Source organism: Lethenteron reissneri, chromosome 3, assembly GCF_015708825.2.
Source record: "Lethenteron reissneri isolate LAM-NWPU_2019-01 chromosome 3, ASM1570882v1, whole genome shotgun sequence".
Classification (NCBI taxonomy): domain Eukaryota; kingdom Metazoa; phylum Chordata; class Hyperoartia; order Petromyzontiformes; family Petromyzontidae; genus Lethenteron; species Lethenteron reissneri.
Window position 1 is genome coordinate 9,339,083 of NC_083781.1, and position 12,648 is coordinate 9,351,730.

Consider the following 12,648-nt stretch of genomic DNA (forward strand, 5'->3'; position numbering starts at 1 on the left):
CGTGAAAAAAAATCCAAAATTTGACACTTTTTAGGAATTTTTTTTATATTTAATTACCAATTGCTTAATGGTGGCAGGCAATCATCTGACCCATAGGTGGCAGCCATCTCAAGCCAGAGGACGAGAGGACTCTAGCCGCCACGCATATAAAGGATTTAGAGTGAAAAACTTAGTTTTTACGGGTTAATTTTATATAATATCTTGCTCGGCCCGGCACACCACATCCAGTATACCTATCGCTATGGCTGTGGCTATTACTAATCACGTGTCACCCACTCCAGTCTACCAATGACCTGGAAAAGATTCTGTGCAAGTTTAAGCCCCGAGCTTGCTCAAGGGGTGGAGTGGCGGCGCAGTGGTTCACATCCTCCATTCTGAACCTGGTGACCTAAGTTCAATTCCGACCCACGGCTAACATCAGTGGCAAGTGATATCTGAACAAGTCCTGGTCATACCCCCTTCCCCAGCTCCCCTGCCAGAACCACCCCCCCCCCCTACCCACCAGCACCCTGGCTCCCCTTGACATTTATACAAACCCACACCGACCATCGTGGTGAAGTATGGCCAATCAACCTCGCACGACCAACACTGCTCCGAGAGGTCATCGTCCAACAGTGAATTGACAGACGGCCATTATCTTCATCTGCTTGTTTCTTTCGGTAAAGTCACGTAGAATGGAAATAATAAAATAATAAAAATAAAACATAATAAAATAATTCTCACGACGTTTCGGCCACAACGCAAGCAGCCGTCCTCAGGTGAAGAACAGGTCTGTCGGGAAGACAGAGTCTGAATGAGACACCCCAGGTTTGGAGCGTCTATTTAAGCTGGGTTGGAGGGGGGAGAGCGCCTTGACAAAAGAATTTGCATATCAAGAGGAATTTAGCATATTTATGGGAAATGCAGATATGCGATTAATACTACTTATGAAATGCGTAGGAGGTTGGCGGGGGGTATAAAGTCAGAGGGCCGTTACTTTTTCATTTATGTGGAATACGTACCTTTAGCAGAATCCATCTCAGCGTGCTTTACATGTCACACATTCCCCACACTCCCGTGTACAAGAATGCCACAATCTCAATCGCGGAGGCCATGATCTCTTAATTAAAATTTCGGCAGCGGAAGGATGAGTATGCTATTGTTTCCTGGTTTCGCCCTAATTAGCACTCACCGCAGCCATTTACTGCCGAAAATACTGTGCTGCCATTCGTGCCGGTGGGGCCTGAGTAGCGTTCTGAACAGCCCCTACTGGGCATCTGTGAAAAAGAGCTTCAGACTTCCTCGGATTCCTCCAGCAGCATAAATGATGTCGACAGGCCCCTCCACGCAGCCCAAATAGTTGTCTAATTATAATTCTTTCAGAATAGACGACGCCGTTGCAGACGCCGTCACAGACGCCCTGAATCGAAACGACGCACTCCAGCGCAGTGCCAACAACTCTCTCTAGACGACGGCGCTGGGCTCTCGCCAGCAGGGAACACTAACCAGCGCAGGTCAGAGGTCGCAACCGGGTACCCGATACCCGTACCCTACCTGATACCCAGCTACCCGTACCCAGCCGGGTACGGGTACCCGTTTGCGACCCTGGTGCGGCCGGGTACGGGTACGGGTAGACCGTGAGTCACTTGTGAGTAACTGTTTGTCACTTATTTCCCAATGTCTTGTCTCTTCTCACAATTCAAGTTCCTAGAATCAACCCACCCGCGCCTGCAACATGGCTTCATCCCAGAGGTCGCAATCAGGTACCCGATACCCGTACCCTACCCGTACCCGGTCGGGTATGGGTAGGGTACGGGTACGGCCGGGTACGGGTACCCGTTTGCGACCCTGGTGCAGCCAGGTACGGGTAAGAAATCAAAACCCGTTTGCGACCTCTGGCGCAGGAGTGCTTCGCTCAAACTCTGCTGCACCCTGTCCGATCTTGAGCTGTCAAGTTTACTTTGTTTAAGCAGTTGAGACCAGGAAGTTCGTTCTCTTTCTTTTCACTTCAGCGGGGAAACCATGTTTCAAGGTCGCCGCCTAACTACCAGAATATGACCCATTTGAAGGCCGGTGATGCGTACTCCCTTGTTCCACGTAGGGATGGCTGCCACTGAGGCCCCCCTATGCTAGACTGCCACATGGCAATATCATTTATTGAGATGGAATGTGATGTAAGGCGCTTTGAGATGCTAAGTCATTTAAGCACATGTCCTAGAAATGCAAATCCTTATCCGTAATTCCTTTAAGTTGTCAAGCAGCACGTTATTTAATTTATTTAACCATTCGCCTCTTTCCTAATGGAAGTTCCTCCAAGAACTTCCGTCATCAAGCTTTCACTTCTGAAAATGTATCCAGCGCACATCTGTAGCCTTTTTTAGATCATCATACACAGCATCATCACATGATTACAACCTGCATCATTACACACACAGCAACATCAACAGAAATTCCTTCAGCAAGCTTCTTTCACCTCTGACCACGAGCCCAATCCACGTGTTTAGCCATTCTCCATTGTGCGCTTAAGCGGCAGGGTTGGTCGCAGAGCAGCTGGGCTGGGGGCTGGGAGCTGGGGGCTGGGGCTGGGGTACCTGGATATCCTCCAGTGTGGTGTGATAGTGCGGCAGCAGCGCCGGGTCCAGGGACTCGGAGAACTTCCAGAAGTCTTCTCGCTCGCCTTCGGGCAGATCCTGCGCCGGAGAGGATGGCAAAATGGGACGCGAGGCCCACGGGGACAATGGGAGCACAGGACAGCCTAGACCAAACCCTCAATCAGGGGTGGGTGAAGCTAGTCCTGAGGGCCGAATGAGACTTTAAAATATCAATGGCGGGCAAACAGCCTCTTCTGTCACTGCAAGATATGACCAAGTGTGTTCATTAGAGTTTATCCAGGCCAAAAAAATTCCCCTCTAGTACCCGATCAGTGCAGCCGAGATGCTTACAATGATGCATAACATTTGGAAGTGGTAGGCGTCATGTGATTGTGGGCCGCATGAAATAACGTCAAGGGTGGTATCCCATACGGGATCATGATGGCCACGTGAGGTCTACCAATTCTAAACGGCCCACAAGCGACATTTATCCACCACTGCAGGCGTCTTAGCCGAGAGCAGAGGTCGCAAATGGGTTTTGATTCCTTACCCGTACCCGTACCCGGCCGCACCAGGGTCGCAAATGGGTACCCGTACTCGTACCCGGCCCGTTCCCTACCCGTACCCTACCCGAAATGAGTGGCAAACGGTTACTCACCAATCTTAATTTGGAGCTTTCGTGACTGCAGGAATTATTCTTTGGTTCTTTCGGTAAAGTCACGTATAAAGATAAAATATTAAATTAAATAATAGCATACTACGACGTTTCGATTGCAACACAAGCAATCATCATCAGGTATAAAAGAAATAAAACTATAGACAGACATATAAGCAGACAGATATCACACAGATACACAGAGAGAGAACACGCATTGGCACAAAGAGAGAGATTGTCTCTGTGACGAGGCCTTAAATAGAGAGAGGGTTACTCACCAGTGACTCACGCCTTACCCGTACTCGTACCCGGCCGCACCAGGGTCGCAAACGTGTACCCGTACCTGGCCGGGTACGGGTAGCCGGGTATCGGGTAGGGTACGGGTATCGGGTACCGGGTTGCGACCTCTGGCGGAGAGAGAAGGAGTGCAACTGCCCTCCTTTCACCCCTCTCCCAGGCCTCTGCCACCCCGTCAGGAAGATACTCCCCACCTCTGCTGTAGGTCCGACCAATGGCGGAGCCAGGATTTTCAGGTAGGGGGGAGGCAACCCCTCCAGCAATGAAAAATGATAGAGGAGTTGTTAGTAAGTGAGGACTTGTGCCTTGATTTTTGTTCGACGCGTGTGCGGCGATGGCGCAGCCATCGATCGAGGGTCGAATTCGAACCGCGTTGTGTGATCGGCATCGCGCTCGCTGAAGGTGAATGACTTCAGGGAAGTCGTGGACTGTGTACGCAACTGCGCACAATTCTGTGTGTCACTTATAACCACTTTGCCGTTACTTATTGCCAATTATGAATCAGACTATTGTCCTATCATCTCATAGAGTCCCTGGCACGTACTAATATGCTACACAGTGGCAGTGGGGGTCGCAAAATGCCAATTTATTACTAATAAACCCCACAGATCCGATCGAAATCCCTAATTTCGAAATCCCTAATTTCGAAATCCCTAATTTCGATCGGTTCATTGGGGGGGGCACGTGCCACCCCACCCCCCCCCACTGGCTCCGCCAATGGGTCCGACCATGTCCGTCCAATGCTCGCTGAGTTGCATTGGCTTCCGGTTGCTGAACGAATACATTATAAGGTCGCACTCATTACACACAAAGTGTTTGCCTCAAATGAAGTACAATACTTTGCTGATCTCGTCAAGGAGCATAAATCATCACACGAACTCCGGTCATTCTGGCTGTCGATTTTGGCTAGCCATTGAACAAAGACGGCCACTGCATTGCGCACTTTCACGTACGCTTCTGCGGCCGTCTGGAACGCTCTTCCTTCCGATATTCGGAAGCCACTGGAGCTTAGCACTTCTAAATCAACTACATTGAAAAATAATTTCTTCCCCCGCACCTCCAATTAGCACAGTTGGCCACGTACGGTGCGAAAGAAGTTCAACGTACAAACACACGTAGGCCCACACCTTCGCGAGCATCGATGTGAGCTTGGCCCTCGTCACGGGCACGTATCGCTCCGTGTAGGTGCTGTGCGTGCCATCTCCCACCGCCTCCCTCCTCCTCCGCGTCCTCTTCGCCTCCTCCACCTTTTTGACCAGACTGGCGACGTCACCCACGACCTCCGAGGTATCTCTTGCCCCGGTGGAGACCTCGCTAAAGCTACGCGACCTGACCCCGGCGAAGGTCACGGCCGCCACCCTCCTGGCCACGACTCTGGACGCGACCTCTCGCAGGCGCAGCAAGGAGAGGCAGGCGCAGGGCATGGCGATGGGGTGTAGCGGTCGACGCTCCGAGTCTGCGGGGAAACGGGGATGGCAGAGGCGGGGTATTAGTGAAGACTTGTATACAGTGAGGGAAAAAAGTATTTGATCCCCTGCTGATTTTGTACGTTTTCCCACTGACAAAGAAATGATCAGTGTATAATTTTAATGGTAGGTTTATTTGAACAGTGAGAGACAGAATAACAACAACAAAATCCAGAAAAACGCATGTCAAAAATGTTATAAATTGATTTGCATTTTAATGAGGGAAATAAGTATTTGACCCCTCTGCAAAACATGACTTAGTACTTGGTGACAAAACCCTTGTTGGCAATCACAGAGGTCAGACGTTTCTTGTAGTTGGCTTATTTCCCTCAATAAAATGCAAATCAATTTATAACATTTTTGACATGCGTTTTTCTGGATTTTGGTACATATCAATTGTGTATTCAATGCATGTATCACGAAAGTAAACATCCATATGAATCCATTAGTTTACTCATGATGATTTAACCGCTGAAGTGATGCAATGTTGTATTTCTAGCGCTGATATGCCGATACATGGACAATTCATATACCTGCTGGGAAAGCTTTGTTACCTGCTTGTTTTAATGTAGCTGTCTAAATCCAGATCACGAAGGTTCTAGATTGTCGTAATGATCAGTATCCTTTACAGCCGTTTGTCAACGTTTCACGTGGCCTTTTTATCTCTCCGCACTTGGTGGCACACTTGACTGCACACTCCACTCTGCGGCCAGATACTGTTGTCGAACCAACATAAAAATGAACAAGAAGCACTGGGCCTTTGCACTTTAGCAAACAAACAAAATAAAAGCCCACGTGTTTTAAAACTTATGGATTTTTGGCCTATGATATTTTTGTCCGTTAAGATGGGTTTTGTCGCATCCTTGAGAGGGCTTTATATTCTCAAGAGTCTGAATTTGGCCACAGCAATTTAAACAATTTTATTTTATTTACGGCTTTTGTGTGCAGTTATTCGTGACCCGGCTGAGACATTCAATTAAAATACTTTGCGCGCGCTCGCAATATATGATCCTCCAGTCGATGTAGGCCGCCGATGGGTTTCTTTATCTCATCCCTATTGCTGCTCCGTGCCCTCTGTGACGGTTCCCGTTCCGCTGTAATGTCCACTGACGCCCACTTTATTAAGGGCTATAATTGGCACGTACAATAAAGGTTGATTGTTTGAAACACACCTGAGAAGCCAGCTTAACCGCTGGTGTCTGAAACCTGGGATCAAGCCCAGGTGTTGGCTCAGCGCTCTGACCTTTCGGCCTTCTTGGCCTCCCTTGCTGGAGTGGTCAAAGCTGTTGTTGGAGTGATACTGTGTCAACGCTTTGTCAAGAATGTTTTCCTCGTGCTAAACAAATGCACAGATTTGTGAACAATTTCACGAGCCACTGTGACAAGTTCACGGACACTTTGGCACACCGGTTGAAGGTCGCATCAGCACAACATCATCACCACCTCCTCCGTGGTGACAATTCAACGTTGATGTTTTTCTTTCTTCAGGAGGTGCAAACCCCCACCATAGCAATGTGGAATTTCTATGACAGTCACCATTGGAACCTCATTTACCAGTAAAAAATATGATAATTGTTTTTTTACCCTTCTATCTGGCAACAAAACTGACACCTTTTCTACAAGGAGTCATGTTTGTATAGACCACAATACCTGCAGTCATAATGGAAACAAAAAACACAACTCTAATAATGTATGCACTGTTCTTGAAGTTGATTGGTCCACACCCGAGTCAGCTTTCCTTAGAGCCTAGTCTCACATGGGTTGGACCAGATGACGCCAAAAGGTGTCAGTTTTGTTGCCAGATAGAAGGGTAAAACACCAATTATTCTACGACAGTCTTAGGGCCACCAGTGGGAGATGAGAACTGTCCAATGCTTGACTGAGTGGGGTGACTGAGTTTTGGTGATTTGTGATACGGGCAGGCTGTAGGGACAGGGGGGAGAGAGAGATACAAGCAGCTGCCACTGCCATCCATTAATTTGACCGCAGTGGTTGACAAGCCAGCAATGAAAACAACAAGGGAGGTGACAGCAAGAGAGGTGATAGCAAGGGAGGTGACATCGAGGCGAATCGGTAGCACGCAAGAGACAGCTGGAACGAGATACAGCAGAATGCAAGCCACAGCCAGGGAGACAGCAGTAGGGACAGCAGAAATTCATGGCAAGATACCGCAAAATCATCAGAACCAGGCGCAGACAACAGTAGCAATAGCAACGACAGCAAATGCACATTGAAGCCGTATGCACAGCGACTGCAACAGCAGCAGCAACACGCATAGCTTGACAATAGCTACAGTACCGTATACACTACAGCGTATACAGTGCACCACGTGCAGCACTGTATGTACACACACACACAACACATGCTGTGTGTGTACACACTGCGTGCTGTGTATATATGTATGGTGTGTGCATATACACACACACACAGCACATGCTGTGTGTGTACACACTGCGTGCTGTGTATATATGTATGGTGTGTGCATATACACACACACACAGCACATGCTGTGTGTGTACACTCTGCGTGCTGTGTATGTATGTATGGTGTGTGCATATACACACACACACAGCACAGCACATGCTGTGTGTGTACACACTGCGTGCTGTGTTATATGTATGGTGTGTGCATATACACACCACACACAGCACATGCTGTGTGTGTACACTCTGCGTGCTGTGTATGTATGTATGGTGTGTGCATATATACACACACACAGCACATGCTGTGTATGTACACTCTGCGTGCTGTGTATGTATGTATGGTGTGTGAATACATACTACACACATCTGTGTGTATATACACACACACAGCATGGCTACATACACACAGTACACACATCACACCCTCCAGCTTTGAGAGTTCACACAGCACATGCAGTACTGCATACATCCAGCATATGCGGTGTGTACAGCACACACACACACAGTGTTACATTGTGTATGTGTGTGTGTGCTGTACACACACAGCATGCGGTACACACAGTCCACACATCATCCATGTACGGCACACACAGAGTACGCAGCCTACACAGAGCAGCATAAACACACAGCATAGACAGTACACACAGCGCATGCAGTACACACGCGGCACAGACAGTACACACAACACTATAGTACATACAGCACGTACAGTACACACCGCACGTACAGTACATACGGCGCGGACAGTACACGCGCGGCACGTACAGTACACACAGCACGTACAATACACACACGGCACGTACAGTACATACACATACAGTACACACGGCACGTACAGTACACACACCACGTACAGTACACACGTACAGTACACACGGCACGTACAGTACACACACGGCACGTACAGTACACAGACGGCGCGTACAGTACACACGTACAGTACACACGCGGCACGTACAGTACACACACGGCACGTACAGTACACACGCGGCACGTACAGTACACACACGACACGTACAGTACACAGTACAGTACACACACGGCGCGTACAGTACACACGCGTACAGTACACACGTACAGTACACACGTACAGTACACACGCGGCACATACAGTACACACACGACACGTACAGTACACAGTACAGTACACACACGGCGCGTACAGTACACACACGGCACGTACAGTACACACGCGTACAGTACACTCGTACAGTACACACACGTACAGTACACACGGCACGTACAGTACACGCACGGCACGTACAGTACACACACACACGCGGGATACGCACCACGCCTCCTTCCCTCGTCGTCTAAACCTCCTCAGCCTCCTCCTCCTCCACCACCACCACGGCCTCGGAGCAAAGCAGCTCGGAGACTGCACGGCCGCTGCTGTTGTTGCTACTGCTGCTGTTGTTGTTGTTGCTGCTGTTGCTGATGTTGATGTTGCTGCTTCTACTGCTGTTGTTGTTGTTGCTGCTGCTGTTGTTGCTGCTGTTGTTGTTGTTGCAGTTGTTGCTGCTGCTTCTGCTGCGGCTGCCGCTTCTGCTGTAAGTGCCGTAGTCAGCAGCAGGCAGACTCAGTTATACTGGAGCCATTAAAAATAGATCAGTCCAGATCCTCTAATAGTCTAATCACTCACTCACACCACACAGAGGTGGGGGGGGGGGGTCACTCACCCTCCACTCAGAGGGGGGGGGGGGTCACTCAGTCACTCACACCACACAGAGGGGGGGGGTCACTCAGTCACTCACGCCACACAGAGGGGGGGGGTCACTCAGTCACTCACCCTCCACTCAGAGGGGGGGGGGTCACTCACCCTCCACTCAGAGGGGGGGGGGGTCACTCACCCTCCACTCAGAGGGGGGGGGTCACTCACCCTCCACTCAGAGGGGGGGGGGTCACTCAGTCACACCACACAGAGGGGGGGGGTCACTCACCCTCCACTCAGAGGGGGGGGGGCACTCAGTCACACCACACAGAGGGGGGGGTCACTCAGTCACTCACCCTCCACTCAGAGGGGGGGGGGGTCACTCAGTCACTCACACCACTCAGAGGGGGGGGTCACTCAGTCACTCACCCTCCACACAGAGGGGGGGGTCACTCAGTCACTCACCCTCCACTCAGAGGGGGGGGGTCACTCAGTCACTCACACCACACAGAGGGGGGGGGTCACTCACACTCCACTCAGGGGGGGGGGGTCACTCACACTCCACTCAGAGGGAGGGGGGTCACTCAGTCACTCACACCACACAGAGGGGGGGGGGTCACTCAGTCACTCACCCTCCACTCAGAGGGGGGGGGGTCACTCAGTCACTCACACCACACAGAGGGGGGGGGTCACTCACACTCCACTCAGGGGGGGGGTCACTCACACTCCACTCAGAGGGAGGGGGGTCACTCAGTCACTCACACCACACAGAGGGGGGGGGGTCACTCACACTCCACTCAGGGGGGGGGGGTCACTCACACTCCACTCAGAGGGGGGGGTCACTCACACTCCACACAGAGGGGGGGGGGTCACTCACACTCCACACAGAGGGGGGGGGCACTCAGTCACTCACACCACACAGAGGGGGGGGGGTCACTCACACTCCACTCAGAGGGGGGGGGGTCACTCACACTCCACTCAGAGGGGGGGGGGTCACTCACCCTCCACTCAGAGGGGGGGGTCACTCACACTCCACTCAGAGGGGGGGGGTCACTCACACTCCACTCAGAGGGGGGGGTCACTCACACTCCACTCAGAGGGGGGGTCACTCAGTCACACCACACCACACAGAGGGGGGGGGGGTCACTCAGTCACTCACCCTCCACTCAGAGGGGGGGGTCACTCAGTCACTCACACCACTCAGAGGGGGGGGGGTCACTCAGTCACTCACACCACACAGAGGGGGGGGGGGTCACTCACCCTCCACTCAGAGGGGGGGGGTCACTCAGTCACTCACACCACTCAGAGGGGGGGGGGGGTCACTCAGTCACTCACACCACTCAGAGGGGGGGGGGGTCACTCAGTCACTCACACCACTCAGAGGGGGGGGGTCACTCACACTCCACTCAGAGGGAGGGGGGTCACTCACACTCCACTCAGAGGGGGGGGGTCACTCAGTCACTCACACCACACAGAGGGGGGGTCACTCACACTCCACTCAGAGGGAGGGGGGTCACTCACACTCCACTCAGAGGGGGGGGGGGTCACTCACACTACACACAGAGGGGTGACTGTCACACTCAGTCAATCACACTCCGCACAGAGGGGGGGGGGGGTCACACTCAGTCACTCTCTCCACTCAGGGGGGTGACTGTCAGTCTGTCACACTCAGTCACTCACCCTCTCACACTGCTGAGCGATGTCTCCGCTTGCGCTGGCGTTCCCTTCCAAATCGATTCCTCGCCCGCGGCAACCCCATAGATCTGTTATGTTTCGATTCCATCTGTCCTGTTTGTTTATCGCGTTGCGTTTTCATTATGAAACCGGTGGTTCTTCACCTTTGCTGCAGCCACGCACCTCTATGGTTCTCATAAAGGGAATCTCGCACTCCCAGGTGAAGAACCACTGGCTTGTCCAGTACACACGTGACAGACTCACCCCGCAGTACACACGTGACAGACTCACCCCGCAGTACACACGTGACAGTACAGACTAAGGGGCCGTCCATAAATGACGTCACCCACCTGGGGGGGGGGGGGGTGTCAGACATTTGTGACGATGTGTGACGAGGGGGGGGGGGGTTAGAAATGTGACGTCACATCAAAACGCGCAACTTTAAATAAATATAGACAACACGTTCTACTTAATTAAATAGACTTTCTAATAAATGTTTTCTCCTACAACATCAGAGTGCAGCGCCACATTGAATACGCACTACAATGACAATAGTTTAAAGCGATTTGAAGCATGTTTTATTTTTTGGGGGGGGGGGGGGGCAGAGCTTTGTGAAGTCATATTTGAGGGGGGGGGGTGGTCTGACTTTTTGTGACGCCGTGTGACGATGGGGGGGGGTGGTCAAAAATCGTCCGAAATCGCGTGACGTCATTTATGGACGGCCCCAAACCCCGCAGTACAGACGGGACGAAATGGGGAGTACAGATTCAGGCAAGGACACATTCCGTTCGGACACGTTGTACAGAACGTGCAGTACATATTGCAGGAGATTGAAGGGCACAAAGTGAAGACAGTTTAACACGCCAGACAACAACATCATCATCATCATTAGCTAAGTCGTAATAATCGTGAAGCCGATTCCGGATCGAGTTTTGGGGTGGGGTAAATGTTACATAACTGCTACGATTGGCCGTGACATTGAGACGGAACGGTAGGGCAATGTCAGTCATCTGAACACTCAAACCCAAACCCCTATCGCTTTAAGGGCCGTCCATAAATGACGTCACTGCGATTTTGGACGATTTTTGACCCCCCCCCCCCCCATCGTCACACGGCGTCACAAAAAGTCAGACCCCCCCTTTAAATATGACGTCACAAAGCTCTGCCCCCCCCCCCAAATGAAACATGCTTCAAATCGCTTTAAACTATTGTCATTGTAGCGCGTGTTTAATGTGGCGCTGCACTCTGATGTTGTAGGAGAAAATATTTATTGAAAAGTATATTTAATTAAGTAGAACGTGTTGTCTATATTTATTTAAAGTTGCGCATTTTGATGTGACGTCACATTTCTCACCACCCCCCCCCCCTCGTCACACATCGTCACAAATGTCTGACCCCCCCCCTCCCCCCTAGGTGCGTGACGTCATTTATGAACGTCCCCCGAGCCACGAGAAATTAGCCCTTTTGGGTATGAACAGGCAACACAAGCTTCCGTCTTCAGGTGGAACCGTCACAGCCACGACAGCTGTATCAAGTAAATGAGAGATTACAAGAGCTACCACTCCGTATATATAATGGTTGAAGAGGGGAAGGGCCCAGTACGGCACACTTTTTATTAATATGGTAAGGTGAGGCTTAAGACTAAGAATAGATTGCATAACAAAGGCTGAGCCTTTGTTATGGAGAGGTACGGTTTGTGACTAAGCCTGGCCCACATAACAATAGTGTGAAAAAAGAAAACAACTAAACATGGTAAAAACAAGCCTGGCTGTCTATCAATAACCTGTAATAGTTGTCTGTCAAATAAGATGGACCAAATAAGTGTAGTTAGTGCCGTACTTGGTCCTTCCCCTCTTCAACCATTATATATACGGAGTGGTAGCTATTGTAATCTCTCATTTACTTGATACAG

General features: G+C 50.8%; 1 protein-coding gene across 4 annotated transcripts in view; it reads right to left on the reverse strand.

Annotated features, from left to right (window-relative positions):
- TMEM143 (transmembrane protein 143) overlaps positions 1-11,014 on the reverse strand; it is a 32,461-nt gene extending 21,447 nt beyond the window's left edge. For 2 of the 4 annotated variants that reach the window (XM_061557811.1, XM_061557792.1), the window contains exons 1-4: positions 10,743-11,014; positions 8,704-8,959; positions 4,650-4,978; positions 2,571-2,669 (exon numbers count right to left, since the gene is read on the reverse strand). In XM_061557811.1, the coding sequence (XP_061413795.1) occupies positions 2,571-2,669; positions 4,650-4,946 (396 nt within the window). In that variant the 5' untranslated portion in view covers positions 4,947-4,978; positions 8,704-8,959; positions 10,743-11,014. Of the gene's footprint in view, positions 1-2,570; positions 2,670-4,649; positions 4,979-6,160; positions 6,336-8,703; positions 8,960-10,742 lie in introns of those variants that run through there. The other 2 variants (XM_061557797.1, XM_061557803.1) reach the window with 2 other exon arrangements.
- Between the last annotated feature and the right edge of the window lie 1,634 nt (positions 11,015-12,648).